This window comes from Clarias gariepinus, chromosome 25 (genome assembly GCF_024256425.1).
Source record: "Clarias gariepinus isolate MV-2021 ecotype Netherlands chromosome 25, CGAR_prim_01v2, whole genome shotgun sequence".
NCBI classification, from domain to species: Eukaryota; Metazoa; Chordata; class Actinopteri; order Siluriformes; family Clariidae; genus Clarias; species Clarias gariepinus.
In genome coordinates this window covers 16669662-16689400 of record NC_071124.1, presented here as the reverse complement: position 1 = coordinate 16689400, position 19739 = coordinate 16669662, and the positions used below count along the sequence as shown (strand labels likewise).

General features: G+C 38.4%; 1 protein-coding gene across 5 annotated transcripts in view; it reads right to left on the bottom strand.

The window, feature by feature from the left end:
- LOC128512848 (receptor-type tyrosine-protein phosphatase S-like) overlaps positions 1–19739 on the bottom strand; it is a 144587-nt gene that overhangs the window by 81513 nt on the left and 43335 nt on the right. For all 5 annotated transcript variants that reach the window (XM_053486304.1, XM_053486306.1, XM_053486307.1 and 2 more), the window contains 2 exons: positions 16023–16164; positions 282–470 (listed from right to left, as the gene is read on the bottom strand). In XM_053486304.1, coding sequence (XP_053342279.1) covers positions 282–470; positions 16023–16164 — 331 coding nt within the window. The remainder of the gene's footprint in view (positions 1–281; positions 471–16022; positions 16165–19739) is intronic.

Genomic DNA, 19739 nt, shown 5'->3' with positions numbered 1-19739 from the left:
CCCTTTAAAACAAAACATATTCAATTTACTGTGTACAGATTTGTGTGTTACATTAATACGGTATTATTTATAATATAAAAACTGATCAAACACCTTTTCCCCCTCCCGATAATTATAATATTATGCTTCGGCATAATATAGATTTGGTAGATATCTATAAGCGACTAGGTGACCACTAGCGCCCTGAATGGGAATGCTTTTTTAGCATTTCCTGCTAATCTAACCCAGAGATCATCAACCTGCACCACTATTCAACAGACAAACTGTTCTCTGTAACATACCTGATCGAAGCTGTTTAATTCGGCCCTGGCTGAGCGCCGGCTCCACGGGAAGAAAGTCCTTGAACCAGGAGATCTCTGGATCGGGGATGCCACTGGCAGCGCAGAGCATGGTGGCTGTGCGCGTCCGCTCCACCACCTTCAGCTGGGGACCCATGTCTATACTGGGGAAGCCAAATGGCAGCAGGTCCTCTGCACATCGACACAGAGAAAACACAGTCAGGATGCAGGTAATGAGACACGTGCAGTATACTAAACAAAGAAGAGTCATGCTACTCAGCAGTAGTTTTAATAGTCTTATTAACTCCACCTGACAGGTTCCTTTTTTTAGCATAATCATTGTATTATGCAAAAACAAACAGTTTAAGAAAGTGTATACCATTCATGCTTTCATTCATGTACAGTACACGGCAGGGTATTTAAGAGTATAATATAAAATGTACTTTCAATAACATAATAGTGTATGCAAGACATAACAATAAAGAGTTAATAGAAAAACTCCTTTTATTTATTCCTACTGAAAAAATAAGGAATTCTATAACTTGAATAGTAAAAATCTGTTATTCCATTCGTTAACAAAAAAAATGTCTAATCACTGCTATGGTGAAGTTTTCTGTAAAGATACAGTATGTGTATTTAGCATTCGCAGAAGGAGTCTCCAGTGTCAAATTTGTCACCAAAAGGCTTTGTAGTACAACAATGACAACATGTATTTCGTGTATACAGTGCAAAAGTCTTGAGCCACCACTCATTTCTTCATACTGCATTATTTTATTTTTTTTTAGATAAAAAAAATGCACAATGATCATTACTGGACTACTTTTTGCACTAATTCCTCAATTCTTGCTGCTGTTTTAAGGAATGTTTATGTTTACCCATTACCTCAACACCATATTTTATGTTCTGTTATGTCGTGGTTGCGCACTGTCACTTTGTTGTTGCTCTTGTTTGCACATTTGCACGTGCACTTTATGTTGTCTATAAAACCTGTAGTTATACTTAGCTAGTTAGTTTTTGTTAATTTATGTTGTAATTTATGTTAGGTCTCTCTGTCTTGTCTCTGCTAGCCAGCTAACTAGGCCTCTTGGTTAGCTAGTTTAGTGTCTATGTTAATTTATGTTGTAAATTTATGTTGCATGTACAGTAGCACCTTGGTCCTGGAGGAACGTTGTTTCGTTTCACTGTGTACTAACTGTATATGGTTGTAATGACAATACAGCCTACTTGAACTTGACTTAAACTCACTTGAACTTGAGAATAAATGTTTTATTGTGATAGGATGCAAAGTGCCTAAAGATACAATTTAAAAATTGGTTTTTAACGTAAAAGCCTTAGCAGCAACCCCATTTTCCGTCTTGTCTGTTCCAACCCCTCAGCATTCAGCATCACCATTTTACTAACCACCAGCCTGATCATCTGTCATCATCTGCACCAAAATTTTTATGTCTAAATGATTGTTAGATTAACAAACAAAAAACATTCCCCTGGAACTGGTCAAGTACAAGGACTGGACTGAAAATAAGACAAAAACTTGGCAAAAAAATGAGATCCAAAAAAAAAAGTCCTTCAGGAAGCCTGGAGAACTATTCCTTGAGACTATATTAAAAATACAAGAAGGTCTGGCTCTTTAAAGCAAAATATGAAGAAATGAGGGGTGAATCAAGACTTTGGGATGGTACTATATATAATATATATGTTTAGATGTTAATACAAATATACTGTAGCAAATGTAAAGTGCTGTGTGATGTGCAATGTATGTCACTGGCAAAATGACGTATATAATAATTACTTTCCTGCATGCACCGTCATGTTTTATTCATTATTAAGACTACAGAAGTATAAAGCTGGAAACATAATTATAATTCTCCAACGCTATCTCAAAACTACTTTAATCTTAGACACTCCTGTGACCACATCAAGGCCTTTTCATCATGTGTACAGCTCAAGGTTCTAATTTGGAAACTTGAGTTTAGAAACTTGAATGCTGAGCCTTTGATGAATATTAAATCGTACAATATTTGATATGATGATACATCCTGTACACTCGGAGCTGTGTTTGGTCGTCATTTTCGTTTTTTAAATCTTCAAAAGGGATGAATGAGAGTTGCAAATAGAGTCGATCAGCAGAAGCATAGACACTTGTGGGACCAGTCAGGGTAGCTTGCTCTTGTAATTTGAGTAATTAACTAATAGGATGATGAAGGGCAGGAGAAGCACTTTGCACGGTTATATTTTTAAATTGATGATTTGGATCTTGGTGTTAAGTATTAAGAAAAAAGGATGGTTCCATGTTGATCTGGTATAAATCTGTTTATATCCATTAAAAAATCCGCAGCAGGAAACAAATATGAATTCCTTGTGTCATTCTGAGTTATTTGAGAGTTAATAGTCAACATTTCCTTACTGCAAAGCTTCAATCCTACTAGCTTATACCTGTTTTCTAATGCAACCGTGAATTTGTCATAATCGATACTGGAATTTCTCTCTCTTGTGATGGGATGTGTTTCTAGACAGCTTATTAAAACAGGATGTTTTATTTCCCTGCTAAACTGCATTAGGTACAGATTTCACATTTTTTCAGCATTACCTCTTTAATGACAAAACAACAAAGCTGCCATTAAAAATATCCTGGTGTATTTAAATACACTCCGTCTGCAAAAATAGACATCTTCCCACACTTTGTTTCTAAAAGAAGACAATTCTCTAGCTAACACCCTGAAACACTACACACTGCTTTAGTTCTAAGGCTTCGTAAATGAGCATTTCAATCATTTGATAGGTGCTCATTACAATTTATTTCTACACTTGCTGCAGATTCGCTTCCAATTCATGATGAAGTTTCTGTGCAATGTGAAACGATGAGAAGAAAGACACACCACCCACATCCAGCGCACTGGTTATTGCTCATCGAGCCTCAAGCAGGCAGAATTCATTAACACACAGCATAAATAAAACAGGCAGGCACGCACACACACGCACAAAAAAAAAAAAAAAAAAATATATATATATATATATATATATATATATATATATATATATATATATATGATCGGTAGAAAACTCAGGAACAACACGCTTTGATTCTTAAACGGAAAAGAATGGTGTAATTATATACCTACATAATGAGTATGCGTGAACGCACGCACCTCAGCAAGGACTATAGCAATTACACAATGCACAGCAGGGGAAAAAAGGGATGGGCGCTGCATAGAAGCTAATAATTATTTGTTCGGTTTAATTGAAAAGGCAGGGAAGACAAAAAAGAAGTCTGAGTAAACATAAGGAGGTGGGTCAGTGTTCTAACTGTGTTCGAGAAGAAACGAGGACCAGTGGTGCTATACTGTAAAATCTTGAACTCTTATGCACCGAGCAAGCTATAAAACACTGCTTTTACTTTATTAACACGAGACATGGTGATTTTTATCCAGCGTTTAAGTAAATGCTGGACTTTTGATCGTGCAGAATAACAGAACACAGTTATGAGAGTAAAAAAATACCTTTTCTTTTCTCTCTGTATAATCTTCTGCTTACTAATGCACTCATCTCAGCGTTTCACAAGTGCTTGGAAACCACAAGGTATAAATTATTCTCAGTACGCTGGAACCCGAAGCTTGAAGCGAGATTAGGGCTGTATGGGGGATGTTGCAAATAACTTCCAGCCGATTTCCTGTAATGTGCAAGTGGTGTTCGGGAATGATTGTGTGCACAGGTCCCACAGACAGACGAGCCTCTTTTCTCTTTCGCAAGTTATTTGTTAATTTTTGAGGGTCTGCCATTTCAGTCTCTAAATGTTTACAGAACAACTGCATTAAGCTTTGAGGCTTTGGTGATTGATTTGTACCGTGCCCCGGAAAATTATGTTTAGCATCAATGACCATATTATCATACAAACCTTTACCAGCCTGTATTTCTCTTTCTTGATGTTACACATAACCACAAAATGTCCTCTATTATTGCCCATACTGTAAATGAACATTACTTTCTCCTTAATGAAAGCTTCATATTCTTATTATCGGGTTTTTATTTGTTAAATAAAGAAAAAAATTCTTATTTGATTATTATTATTAGACTAAGATTATGTTCAGTGTCTGCCAAGGAAATGCCTGCAAATAAGTTACTAGGAAAACAACACTGTATTAAAATCAGTATAATAATAATAATAATAATAATAATAACAATGATAATAATAACACATTTTATTTAAATAGGCACCTTACTAATCACCCAAGGTTACTGTACAAAATTTAAACAAGAATTAACAATGACAATAATATCAGATATTAAATCGCATTAAAACACAATGACAGCGAATCAACTTAAACAGATAAAGTCATATGGGGATTGGAGTGCAGCCTTATAACATGTGGGATAAGCAGCCTCTGAATAAATGGGCCTTAAGACACATTTCTGGAAGAGAATTCCAGAAACGAGAAGCACTGCAGTTTAAAGCTTTAGTGCCCTTGGTGGTTGGGTTGGAAGTAGGACCCTTGATGAGTAAGAGCGAAGAGTGCGAGAGGGGTGTAAAAGGCTACGCGCTCTGATAGGAGCTCTGAGTGGAGCTCTGAGAGGTTCTTTAATAGGAGAAGAACATTTTAAACTCTGTTTGGTATTTGGAGTTCTTGAAGGGATAGTGTTATGTGATGCATAATGTTTTTTCTGGTTATGATACGGGAAGCAGAATTCTGGATAAGTTCATTGCGTTTTTGTGAAAAACTAGATAAAAGTGATTTACAGTAATCAATGCGGGAGGTGACCAATGCATGTATGAGAACGGCAGCAGTGTGTGGGGTGAGGAATGGGTCTAATATAAACCTGTGATTTTTCTTGCAGCCAGAACTACTGGCCACTGTGACAGAAAACAAATCGATATTTTCTGACCTAGCTGACAACAGCGCAGAGGTATAACTGTGTATGATATACAGTTTATTGTATACTGTATGTAACAATAGATCCTGTGTTAATATGTAATATTCACTGGTCATTTTTAGACCTTTAGATTTCCACTGTGTGTACAATAGAAAAATATAAGAACAATGCGTTCTCTGCTTTTTGTTCTTTTTGTATTGGCTGGGGCTTCAACAAGCCAAATAGATTTTTCCCCTAATGTGACATCATGTAAGAAGAGCCCCTCCACTAGCTGGTTGGTCAGCTCTGCTGTTCTCTGTTGGGGCGGGGCTTGGCAGTGGCTTATTTAATTAGACACTGAAACAGCGCGTTTGGTCGAGAAGTGAAACAGAAGGATATTTAACACACTTTAAAGGACCTCTGAGACCTATGTTAACTTGTTGAATTGTTAAACAGTAAATTATGGGACCTTTAACGCACACGGCTAGCGCTCAAATCTTTTGTCTCTGGTTGTCTACATTTCCATTTCTTACTTTCATGACCATATATAATTATGTTATTTTATAGTAGCTGCTGAATAACACACACACACAAACATTTATTCACTCATTTCTCTTCACTAACTGCTGTTTTAAGGTCGTGGTGGAACTAGGGCCTATGACAGAAACACTAGGTATAAGGAATACACCCCGGATTGGATGATAGTCCACGCACACACACATTCACACATGGATATGTTTTTAAAAAGAAACCAGTGATCTCAGATTTCGGAAACCCCCTCAATCTGGCATGGACTTCACAAATTTGTGTAAGACCTGTCGACCCATGTTAGATCCAATCTGTCGCAGTGTTGACTGAACATGTGCTTTGATAAAAGGGGAAGGACTAAAGGAAAATCTGATTTAAAGAAAAATTGTACAGAGATATATACTCTTAGAATAAAATATTCTTTTAAATTCTGGATTTAAGTAAACAAAACTTTTTTTTGTTTTCATTGTGGTCTCTGACCTTTGAACCAAATTGTAAATTACCCCCCAACTAAACCTCCACATTTGTTAAGTACAGGTAAGAATAATTATCAGTGTTCATTCAGTGTAATACGTTTTAGGATGAATCACTGAACTTTAAGAGCTTAAAATTTTCATTCTTTTTTTTTTTTTTTTTTTTCTTTTTAAAAATTTAGTCCTGTCCAATTCTTTTTTCCCCGATTTTTCTTCCCAATCTAGTCGTGGCCAATTCCTCCCCGTCACTAGGAGGCTCCCACATTAAGGCTACTACCACCACTCAGTCGGGATGACGAAAGCTATCCCGTGTTTCCTCCGAACCACGTGACGCGAGCCGACCGCATCTTTTCGAACTGCTCGCTCACGCACCGTTAGGGGCGGAGTAACACACTCGGAGGAAAGCGCTAGCCGTTCCTTCCGTGTGCGCGAGCTCACAGACGCCCCTGATTGGCTGTAGAGCCGTGGTTAATGTGGGAGCACAAGTACCTCTCATCCCTCCCCTCTGAGAGAGCTCGGCCAATCAGCTCTCTCTGTGCCTCCGGCTGTGAGAGGAAAACAGCATCACCCGGGGTTCGAACCAGCGCTCCCCGGATGATAGGGCAAACGCTATACCACTGCGCCACTCGGAGGCCCAAAATTTTCATTCTGATTGAAGTTTTTTAAAACTTTTTTATTTGTATTTTTTCCTGGTTTTCTCCCTAATTTAGTCGTGTCCAATATCTTCCTGTCACTAGGGGGCTCCACAATAAGCTACTATTACCACTCAGTCGGGAGGGCCGAAGATTATCACGCGTTTTCCTTCAAACCACGTGATGCCAGCCGACCGCATCTTTTCGAACTGCTCGCTCACGCACCGTTGGGGGCGGCGTAACACACTCGGAGAAAAGCACTATCCGCTCCTTCCGCGTGCGTGAGCTCACAGACGCCCCTGATTGGCTGTAGAGCCGTGATTAATGTGGGAGCACGAAGTACCTCTCATCCCTCCCCTCTGAGAGAGCTCGACCAATCAGCTCTCTCTAGACCTCCAGCTGCGAGAGGTTACAGCATCACCTAGGAATCGAACCCGCGTTCTCCGGATGATAGGACGAGGCTAGGTTTTTTTTTTATCATAATTTTGTAATAATAATTTAAAAATATAAATTTAAGTTATAAATAGTCTAAATGCCTGTGGAAGTTATATTCTAGCCGGGAATAATAGTACAAAAAAAGTGGCACTTTCACGCACCGTCCTGCGTGAAGGTGAGAGCTGTTTTAACCTTGCTGAGCTCAACCTAACCCTTCTGCCTCTGTATTACAGTTCAGCCAGGAGATTATGTGGGATCGAGTGGGGAAGGCGGATCCATGACAGGCTGAGGAGGCGTCCTCCCCTGAGTCAAATTTCTGCCTTGTAGATGAGCCATAGTAAGACGGCGTGAGACAAACAAGGACAGAGAGACAGGACAGCCCTTTGGTCTATAGTTACTGATACAATTACACAAGCACCTTTACGTTTGAAATGCTCGTCTTTTACTGGGACATAATATCCCGGGTGAACGTGCGATCCAAACATTTTTCAGGAAACAGAAGATGGTGCACAGATGCGCTTAATTTCAGGCATCGATAACCAGTCAGTGGCAGCTGGGCATGGAAAAAAAACAATAAAGCAAGCAGGAGGGTGGATGGGACCCCTCTGGGGGTCAGTCTGGAGAGGCGGCTTAGGTTTACATAAGAAAATTATGTGTTGTAAGGATGCCAGTGCATTGAGCCAACAATGGCCAGGCAAACATCGCATTTAATTATGAAACATCAGACATTTGTGCAAAAATGTCTACGAGATGAAGGTGACAGAAGCATCCCTGGAAAAAAAACAGAACGATGTTGCGAGGATGGGACAGAGACAGATGCTTGAAGTGAAACAGAGACTCATGGACATCAGAAGAAAGATAAAAGAAACATTCCGTTAAGAGAATTCCAAAAAGATGCATATCTTCTCCAGCTCGCTCCAGTGCATGCTGGTACAGTATAGTTTCTGCCTGTATCCTTTACCAGCTGAGCAGAATAATCAGTCCTACTCATCTAAGAACGCAGCAGTGCATGCCCCCAAGGCCTTTGGACATCCAGAAAGTGAAAGAGAGTGAGCGGAAACCTCTTGGACTTTTGCGAGAAAAAGTGCTTCAGTACACTTGACCTTAAAGAAGTTAAAGCAATGCGGTCCCAAGCGTCTCAGACTTCATGTCTGTACTGTGGGTATGTGAGAGTGGGATGCATGTTACATAATTCTGCTTTCACAAAGGAAAGAGCCCTGCTGAGTAGGAAGCCTGGACAGTGTGTTCGTGTCCCTGCGTTAGCATTAGCCAGATGGACTGTCTCCATTCTGTAAAAAAAATTAAAATAAATCCTAAAAACAGCCACGTGCCCAAAGGAATGCCCGTGACAGAGAAGACATTCGCCATGGCAACGACAAAGGTCTTCCCATTTCTCAGTTCGGAGAGAAATAATAATAAGTGCAAAAAGTACTACATTTCTCATTGCATATTTTTTCAGTGTATCTTTTTCTCTCTGAGGAATAAGGTGCGAAATGCAAGACGAGCGTCAGTGTGCCAAAAAACAAATGTGAGTATGGCACTCCTTAGTGTTTCCTCCTCATCTCCTCATCTCCTCCTCCTCCTCAAAACACAACAATGGCTTTTTAAACTCCTCCGGACGCAGCTGATGGATCACGGGTAGGCTAACACGGGGTGTTCTTTACAAGCGGGGCAGCAGCTGCTGCCTGATTAGGGCTCTATAATAAGCTTGTTTAATAGAGTTTGGTCACATCAATAAAAATCTGACTGACCCACATATCTCCTTGAGGGAGAACCGGAGGAGGATCAGCTCCATATGCCCAGGTCCATTGGGAACAAGCTGCCGGGACACACACAGCTGCAGCTGTTCGCACCAGCCTTGTTTGTCGGGTAATACACAAAGAATGACATTTTAATATTAATGAAATCAATACACCTTCCAGGGTGAAATAAATGCCTATTAAGGTACAATGTGTTTCCAAATTGCTATTACACAGCATCGGTCATTAGCCCAAAAAAAAAAAAAAACGCCACTTTTCCAGAGTCTAAGTACATGTGTTTGGTTTTATTTGTGCTTTCTGTTATTCTGTCCTTGGCTTTTTATCGTTCAGCCACAAAAAATGAACGGGTGTCAAAAGCAGAAAACAGGTAACACGCAACTCAGAAGGGAAGACATGATGCAAACTGCATAAAAACTAGACAAAGGCACAACAGGATATAAACAGCATAGAGCTGTCAATCATAGGTAGACTGTCATTTCAATTGGATTCGATTTTTGATCATTGTAATTTTAAATCACTAAAGCTTATATAGCCATTCGCAAACTTAAAAAGGTCGCTCCCAATTGGAAATTTGAAAATCTCCTGCGGCCTTTAATCACATATCTGATCAACGCACATGTCACTCAAAAAAGTATTTCTTTATAGTTATATATTTTTATTTTATAAACAGACCAATTCTCTGTTCATGAGCCTAAGGCAATGCGATGCAAGGTAATAATGCATTCACATACACATAATGTATAATAAAAAAATAGTGCAAGTTCTGATACTTTTCATAAATGTTATAAATTTAACATAAAACCTAATTAGCAAAAAGATCATTTAAAACCTTTTTTAATTATAGTAATAATGGCACATCCAGTACCATCATCACCCACAAGGGGGCGCAGCTCCCTGCAAAAGCTACATTTCTTCTAGGTTTTTTGAAATATTAAAAACTACTTAACGTATCTCATGAACAATTAAATGCTTTGTGGGTGGCACAGTCGCTTAGTGGTTAGTACTGTCACCTTTCACCTCTAGATTCCGGGGTTCAATTTCCACAAGGTCTGTGTGTATGGAGTCTGGCTGTTCTCCCCATGGATGGTGGGTTTCCTCCGGGTATTTCTGTTTCCCCCCCCACTGTCCAAAGACACGCAGGTTAAGCTAACTGGCGTTCCCAAATTGCCTGTAGTGTGTAAATGAGCGCGTGTGTATGCATGTGTCCTTGGCACCCCGTCCAGGGCGTATCCAATCTTGGGCCCCAAGTCACCTGGGATAGGCTCCAGGCCCCCTGCGACCCAGTATATAGGATAAAGCGGTAAAGACGATAAACTCCATTCCAGTAGGTGGCAGTAATGCCCAACCCACCAATAAACGAAAGAAAAGAAGCAGCAATACTTTTGCAAAATGGGACTATTTTGTAAGTAATATGGAGAAGGTTCAAACGGTCACCTGCAAAATCTGGGGTATATTTTTAAGGAATTACCCAATATTTTGACCATTTAACATTTCCAAGTTTTTCTTATTTAAGTTATCTATTTTATAAAGTGTAAATTCTGAATCAAAAACTAACCCATTCAATTCCTTTCAACTAATTTAATATGAAAAAAATCCACACAAACAAAAGATCGACTAAACCGCATAATCAATTTAATGCCTAAGTTCTAATAAACTGGTCACCTAATCAAAGCTAAATGGAGAACAAGATTTAGAAAATGAGACGATGACAGGACAGGTATAGAAACAACACTAAAATCAAAAGAAGACAATACCACGACATGACCTCAAAACACAACATGAAAATGAAAACAGTTACAGCTGGTTAAACTACTCTGCATGCCAAAAGAAAGAATTTCGATGCCCTCCCGTAGTCTGCATCGATGCACTTTACTAGCTAACTGGCTCATTATATGTAATACCATTTTATTAGCTTCCATTTTATAGTCTATCCTGTTTCCAGGCAACCATAACATGGGACAAAGTAGAACACTGAAGCTTTTTCTTGCCTGGTGAGCTAGTTAATAAATTTGATTTGTTCAACCCTGTCAGTAATTGTTAATAAGAGTCGTTGCAACTGGGATGTTATAGAAACCTGCAGTAAATAGGTGCTTACAATTTATCATTTGAAAGTGTTTTGTGAGCCTTCTGACCAATCACAGAGACTTGCGTATAGAGTTTGGACAGACTTTGATTAACTGTGGCATTAATACACTGCCTGGGCAAAAAAGCCACTATTCCAGGAGGGTCAAATTATTGAGTTGCATCAAGCAAAGAAAACAACTAAGGGAAAAAAAGAAGTACAAGCATTTCCATACCCACACAATGTGATGAGAATTCATAGGATTGGAACTAAAACCTCGTTAGTGAGACAAATCAGAAGAAAATGCTTAAATTTGCTCAGAAGTATAAAGTTTGGACTTTGGAGTGCTGGGAAAAAGGTCATGTGGTCTGATGAGTCCGGATTGACCCTATTCCAGAGTGATGGGTGCATCAGGGTAAGGATGCAAACTCTTGAAGTAATCATGCATAATGCCCAATGCATAAGCTTCTTGAATTCGTGTTGTGATCTGGGGTTGCTTCAGTTAGTAAGGTCTATGCTCAACAACATTATGTGGCTATAAAATAAAGTCCTGAATGTACTGAATGACCAGCTAATCACATCTACAGTAAAGCAGTAAAGTTATTCTTTAAAAAAGTGCTTCTGGGAGCGTGAGTAATTATTTTGCACACATGAACCTCAAAGCTAAAGGTGACGCAATTAATTTAGTTGTTTTTTTGGCCATAAGGGATAATATAGCTACAGTTTACATCAAATTTTTACGTTTGCTTTAATATGCAAGAGGCATATCGCAATTTCACCATCTTATTTTTGCTCATATTGGGTCAAACTTAGGCAGATGCCTTGGAAACATCTTGCGCATTTAAAATTGGTTCTGTAGATCTGGTTTAACCCCTATGAGTGCACAAATGAGAAATACATACTATAGGTGATGTGTACGAACAGCTAAAAACAACTTCCTCGAAACAAAAAAAAAAAAAACAACTGAACAACTGGAAAATCTATTCGTGAAAACATTGTGTTAAATTGGCAGCGCTCGGATGGATGGAGGGTGAAAGCTCTCCATTGTGCTGTGACACCACTAGGCCACTTTAGCTCCCTGGTATACAGCAGTCATGTAGGACGAGTGGAGATTGAGGTGTCACAAGGGAAAGCGTTCTTGAGCCTCACGTCTTTCCTGCCACACAAATGCTAAGTGTTAAGACAGCCTGGCCTGCAGGATTAGCTTCACGTCAGGGCAAATGAAAAAGGTACACACACACACACACACGCACGCGCTCACACCTCCAACCACACACAGAAACCAACAACACATTCAGCTTAAATTTAAATTCGCCCAGGTGGGCAGTGAGACCTGGGAGGGGAGGTGAGATATGTGAGCTGCGGTAATGGCCGGAGCAGACCAAGCAATTCCCTGAGGCTCTGGACCTTATGCTGTGTCTGAAACCTGCCAAATCCCTCCATCACTCTCTCTCTCTCTCCTTACCTTCTCCTGTCCTCCATTACTCTCTATTTCTGTCTCTACCTCTCTTTTGCTCTGACCTTCTCTTCAAATGTGCACCCACCAATAAGGAAGGTGTGAATGAGTTTCTGCTTGAGTGAGAATTAATTCCTAATATTGCAGGAGATTTAGAGGTAACGAAGCTTTTATATGTAAAAAAATAAATAAAAACATCAATGGCATTAATAAGAAAAAAGAATAGGTTCAGTCTTTATTTTTCCAAAATTAATCAGTTTTTTATTTTATTTTATTTAATATTATTTTATAGTGTTTTCACACTACTACAGTATATAACGTTACTTGTGAAAATGAGATCTGTGAAAAGGCCCAAAATAAAATGTATTAATTTGCATGTACAATTAGTAGGCATGTCGCAGGTGATTAATCAGAAAGAGTTCTCTTCCTAAAGTACAGGAACGTAGACATGAGCATGTGCTCTGTGGTGTAACGCAATGACTTCATTTCCATCTGTTTCTGCTCTGCAGAGGATTCTTATCTGGATCTGTAAACATTCTGACTCTTAAAATGGCCATCAAAAGGTTTGATTTTTTCATCAAATTCAATCGCTAACACTATGCTCCCAGAAACAATGGAATGAAAGACGTAGATGTGAAAATGCCAGCACTTTCAGCACGGTGTGTAAAGTCTGACATGGACAATTCCTCAGCTTCAGCAACATCTCTCGACTCTCTCAACTAGAGACGGATATTTAAAAAAAAAATTTTTTCGCTGGGATTAAAATTCCTAAAATATGATCAAACCGGCAGCTTAATTTAAACCAGGCAGGTATTACAGATGAACGAATAAATGATGCATGTTCCTGTTAATGAACGTAGCATGGTAGTCTGAAAATTGTGGTCACTGGAGGAGAAATATTCAATAGGAGGATTTAGGGGGAAACAGTCAGAGTAAGAACTCAATGCACTTCAATAAAGATAAGGGGTTTGGCACAGGTCCCAAACAAATCCTCATAACTCCACAATCGTGATTTTATTATTTTTTTTTCCTGGAAGCACTCTGGGGAGCCGTACCTTCATTTTGATATAAGATTTGTGGATGTCTGTGCAAAATTGAGGGAGATAAATATGTCTATTAAAACGCAAAAAAATGGGAATTTAAGGAAAACTATCAGTCCAATTCCTTAGAAAATAAATATATTTATATTATAACACACTAATCCCATTGTTTGAGGGGGGGTTTAATAGGGATTGTCCAGCTTGGGCACCCCTATAATAATATTTTGCCTATTTTTCTTTTATTTTTACAAGAATCCATTGTCAAAATCAGTCAATTTCAAAAAATGCACACCTACTGTACGCACCCTAATGTTATTTAAATGCTGTTTTAAAGTGAGATCTGCAAAAGCAGAAGGTATCTAATATAAAAACAACTTCCTATCATAATGAAGTCATTTCCTTAATAAACTTTCTGATTATTTTACTAAGAAGTCATTTTAATGTACCTTCTCATTACAATGTTATATACAAGGGTATCATTTTGTCATCAACTGATGAAAATGGGTTCCTGATGCCTAAAATGGCTAAAATCTCATCTTCATTAAGGCGGACCTGCAGACAGACAGCGTGTTACTTTTGCTCATTTGAAAGACATTATCCTTTGTAAAGTCCTTTGCAGGCTAGCAGAATTGTTTGATTCAAAGCCTTTAATAAATTACCTAGTAAAAATTAATAAGTGTCTGTATTTTGTTTTAAGGTTACCAGATTGTGTTATATTCCAATATATTCATCATTCATCCTGCAGATAGTTGTGCGATATGATAGACTCATTACCTAATCACTAGCACAGAAAGCTTGAGAAGCTTCCACTGTATACAGTTTAGATATTAACTGTACAGTATATAAGCACTATTTAGAACAGAGGAAATTTATCAAGTGACTATATCAAATCCAATTTGTCTTTACCATCGAGCTAAAAAAAAATTAAGGTCTCGTTTTAGTGTTACCTTCACCCCATTTTGTACACTCACGGATATGCTTTCTGTACATAACCACACACCCTATAAATAAACAGACTTGATTAATTCGCTTACAGAAAGTTGTTCGAGATCAAACTGGGTTCTTTTTCTTTCCCAGTGAAAATAAATGAACTCGTCGGTTGCTAAGAAATGCTCAAAGACAGCGAGACAGTGCCGATATTCACTGGTTAAATACGCTGTGACTGCCAATGTGACGCACTTCATTACCAGACTAACAAATTCATTACTGCCTTCATCTCTGTCCTCCCACTCCGCTCTGCAGGACGCTGCCTGTCTCTGCCTTCGCCCCGAGCCCGTTAACAAAGCGAAAAAGCAGGACCATTTTTCCTTCGGTCCACAGGATTCAAACCTCAATTGCTTTTTTTTTTTTTTTGCGTTAAACATGTAAACCTTCATTTTTAAATGAAAAAGCGACAGCTCTTTAAAAATATATTGCATGCCATACATTACATTCATAACTGAACTTTCTGTTTTAGTAAAAAGAGATATAAGAAGTCTACAGCACTAGAAATTCATTTATTTCTATGTGTGATACTGTATATTTTTTTCTGATTTGTACTTCACAAAAATATGTCTGAACGCAATGTATGATTTATACTTTATTACGAGATGAAGGTAAAACATTGCGGTAGAAAATGATCATTTATATTGATAGTCAACAGAAATGTTGGTTGCAATAAACTGTAAGTTTTTTTCTTTTCTTACTTATAAAACTCATAAAAATTGCTCTGTAATTTCTTTAAGCATAAGGATAGAATCGAACATGCGAAATCTCATGAAAGCAAGTCAAAAGAAAATTTCTGGTATTGAGCAAATAAATTTTTTTGAGAATTATTATATAATAAAATTAAAACTTCATATATGGACACCCTAGGTAGTGTGGTAAATAATGTTTATAAAGACAATTGTCATGTATATTATAGTGGCACGTTGTGTAAATTAAAGCTGCTTTCCCAACAGGCACGATTGATTCATACTATGCCTGGGTATGATTGCTCCCCTTAGAATGAAATTACTAATATTGTTTAGTACCCGAGTACACTTGCGTATTTACAGTCTCCAATCCAGAGGGTGGCGGTATTCTCCTGGTTGTTTCGCAAGCCACTGAGAAGAGTACAAGAAAGTCAAAATTTGTGCTACGACTAACATTACTAACAGTTTAGAAAAATATCAAGAGCTGCCCAATCGCCTGCTTTTCTAGTTTATCAGCTATGGCTGTGTAGAACAAGAGATCAGTGTGTACTTCTATGTTTAAGTAGGGTTGGGTTTCATATTTGATTCTGACAATACCTGAGTACACCAGGTTCTTCCATTTGTTCCAGGTACAATACAGCGTATTTATGTTACTTAATCGTCAATCACTACATGTAGAGACATCAGTGCAATTAACATTTTCTAATGATAACATGATGACATCACTATGCTGGAGGTATAGTACAGTATACGTGTACGTCATATTGATCTATTTAAAAAATAATGATGATAATCCTACGTGGAATTTACATGAAAAACCCAGGAAAGCATTAAACTTACCTCTGATAATGGACAGCTTGGAGGTGACTGCGATTTCGCCCTCACTGTTCCGGGCCACACATTCGTAAACATTCTCATCTCGCGGCGCTCGCAGTGGCTGGATACGAAGCACCGCCCCTGCTCCTTCATCAAACTCGATGGTCTTGGCCAATAAGAGAAAAGCAAATTAACACAGTATTTCAGTTTGAAGTAGGTCCGATCATTTGTTTGTTTGGCATTAGTTGGAGTGTGACATACATTCAACAATAGTTTAAATATAACTAAGTGGCTTTAAAAATTCTTACGATTCGTAAAATTAGTTACGGAATTATCAGCACCCTTCAAAAACAAAACCCAAAAGCTTTTGATACTGCAGTCTGCTGTTGATCTGCAGTCAGGTAATATATACTGAACATAAATTCCAAACAAACAAAAAAGCATAACTGGAATCATTATGCATATTTTTGACCCAATCCTGGTTGCCAATTTGACCCAATAAGACAATTTGCATATTAATACACCACTATGCCGTTGTTGTCAAAGCTTGGTCTTGATCCACTTCCGTCGTGTTGTGTTTTCTGAAAGAACTGCATGTTATACATTCAATCCTATCAATAGAGTCGTGTCTATTAAACCATAAATGCCGAAGAAGTGTTACATGGACCAGCAGCGTTCCAACATTTGTTTGTATTGAATCCCTGCCAAGTCTGTCCCAGACAACAAATTCGGGTTGAAATTCTTATACTGCCCAGTTCCATGTATCTAATCTAAGGTACCTGTGATTGACATTGCTCTACAGTGCATCCTGAACGTATTCACAGCGCTTCAATTTTTCCACATTTTGCTGTTACAGCCTTATTTTAAAATGGATTCAATTCAGTATTTTTTTTCTATATTCTACAAACAATACTTTACAATGTCAACATGAAAGTCTGTTTGAAATCTTTGCAAATTTATAAAAAAATGAAAAAGCCTTTGATATGACACTCAAAATTGAGCTCAGATGCATCCTCTTTCCGCTGATCATCCTTGAGATGTTTGTACAACTGATTGGAGCCCACCTGCGGTAAATTCAGTTGATTGAACATAATTTCAAAAGAAACACACCTGTCTATATAAGGTCCCACAGTTACAAGTGCATGTCAGAAAGCCATAAAGTCCAAGGAATTGTCTGTAGACCTCTCAAACAGGCACAGGTCTAGTGAATGGTAAAGAATGATTTCTGCAGCATTGAAGGTCCAGATGAGCACAGTGGCCTCCAAAATCCATAAATAGAAAAAAATTTGGAAACACCAGGACTCTTCCTAGAGCGGGCTGCCACCTGGCCAAAGTGAGCGACAGGGAGGTAAACAAGAACCCGATGGTCACTCTGAAAGCGCTCCAGTGTTTCTCTGTAGAGAGGGGAGAACCTTCTAGAAGAACATCCATCTCTGCAGCACTTCACCAATTTGGTCGGCAAGGTAGAGTGGCCAGACGGAAGACATTCCTCAGTAAAAGGAACATGACAGCCACCTGAAGTTTGCCAAAAGGCACCTTAAGGACTCTCAGACCATAATTTTTTGTTAAAGCACCATTGGCACTAATTACAGCCTCAATTCTTTTTCGATTATGATGCTACAAGATGGTTTTTCTTCTGGATTGTTTGTAGAATTTTGAGAAAAAAAATGAATTTAATCCATTTTGAAATAAGGCTGTACCATAGCAAAATGTGGAAAAAGTGAAGTGCTGTGACTACTTTCCAGATGCACTGTATCTTCTGTGTGCTTTTAATGGGTTCCAATTTAATATATTTTATTCCTCTGAACATTTAGTGCAAGTCTGTCCTGTTCTTATGATATCGTAGAGTATCATTTTCTTTATTACCACCAGACAGCTACTAATTTAATCAATGTTTTCAAGCAGGAAGACTTTTGGCAAATTATGCTTTATTAGGCATTACACCCAATGGTCCTCATATAAGGTCAGACAATGATATGTCCTCATAGGAGGACATTCAGGGCTCAAGAGGTTAAGGTGGAGAGTGTGCTGTACTGTATGTAAATGAAAATGATCACTTTTTCCCTTGTGTCTAGTAGGCAAAGTTAATCTAGTCATATGTTTGTCTTTTCCACATCCATACTCTTCTTGGTTCATTTCAAATTGAGTTCATTGCTACTTACATTCATTTAGGCTGGGGATCATAACCCAAATACTGTAATGGGACTAAAGGCAACATCTGGTCATGTGACTGCCATGAAGTCAATCACTACAGCAGGACGACGGAAGTACAATACGGTTAACTAACATTAGGCTACTCTGATAAAAATGTAAGTCGCTCTGGATAAAAGCGTCTGCCAAATGCCTAAATGTAAATGTAACAGATACAAAAAGTAGCCTAGCAACTGATAGCTTCTGTTCTGCTGATTATTTTTATATGCAGTATGCTGTGGTGGATTTCATAACATATTCAAAAGAAAAACACGTATGTGTGTGTGGTAATAGATGAGGACAGTAATAAAGATGCACAGTTAAGGGAGATGGATTTGTTATCGTAATGTGATGACCTCATTCGGTTTCTTACGCTAGCGATAGCGTTAACTCATTCCGTGCTTCTGTTGCAGATAAGATGATGGTATGGAATATCCTGTGTTTTACACTTTATAAAATTACCTGCAGGTAACGTTAACTAATACTAACATTTCAAGCTTTACAATTAATAGCTAACTAACTGTTCTGGAGGTTGAATCCCAAATAATGTTAGATGGAAAGCTAGTGCTCTATGTAGGGTGTAGAATACCTTGTTCCACAAACCAAATAGATGCGGATCACATCATGCGTTAGATAATAGTCAGCTTTGTTGTTTGAATTAGCAGTGAAACACAACACAGATGATTAGACGCAACTTGTAAAGACATAAAAGCAAGAAGTGATGTTTAAGTCGTATCCAGGAAATGCTTGCTGTGAAATGGGTCCAAGTACCTTCTATAAGACATTATATTATACACCACCCACCCAAAAAAAAAAAAAAAGGCACCACCTGGATATAACAAAGCAAATAGGTAAGAGCCTTCCAAAAATAATTACTGCAGTGTTTTATATGGTTCTGTTGGCAAAAAGTTATTTAACCCTAACCGATGCAGAGTAGCTTCTCATTTATCCTGCGGTCATTCCAACCATGTCACTCAAAAGGGTCAAATTATCGTCCTACATCAAGTAAAAAAGAAGCAGATTGCTAAAACTACTAAAATTAGGTTAAGAACTGAAATACACATTATTAAAACCTGGAAGAATAGTGGTGAACCATCATCTTCATCATCATCATCATCTTAGAACTGACGGCTATGAGTATTTCTACACACGCCATGCGAAGAGAACTTAAGGGATGGGACTAAACAGCTGTGTAGCCTTAAGAAGAACACTTTTGTTGACCAATTTTTAGCCCTCACATTAGTGAGGCTAACTGGAAAAAAGCTTTAATTTGCTAGGGAGCAAAAAGAATGGAATGTGATGCAATGGAAAAAGGTCATGTGGTCTGATGAGGCTGGGTTTACCCTGTTCCAAAGTGATGGGTGCATCAGTGTAAAAAGACGGAATGCACTTATCATGCCTAGTCAACACCGTACAAGCCTGTGTGGGCAGTTCTTATGATCTGGGGTGGTTTATGTTGGTTAGGTGCAAGGCTAGGTTAAGCAGCATTATTTGCCCAAACAATTAGTTCAGCTGATTACCTGAATGACCAGGTTTTTCCATCATTGGATG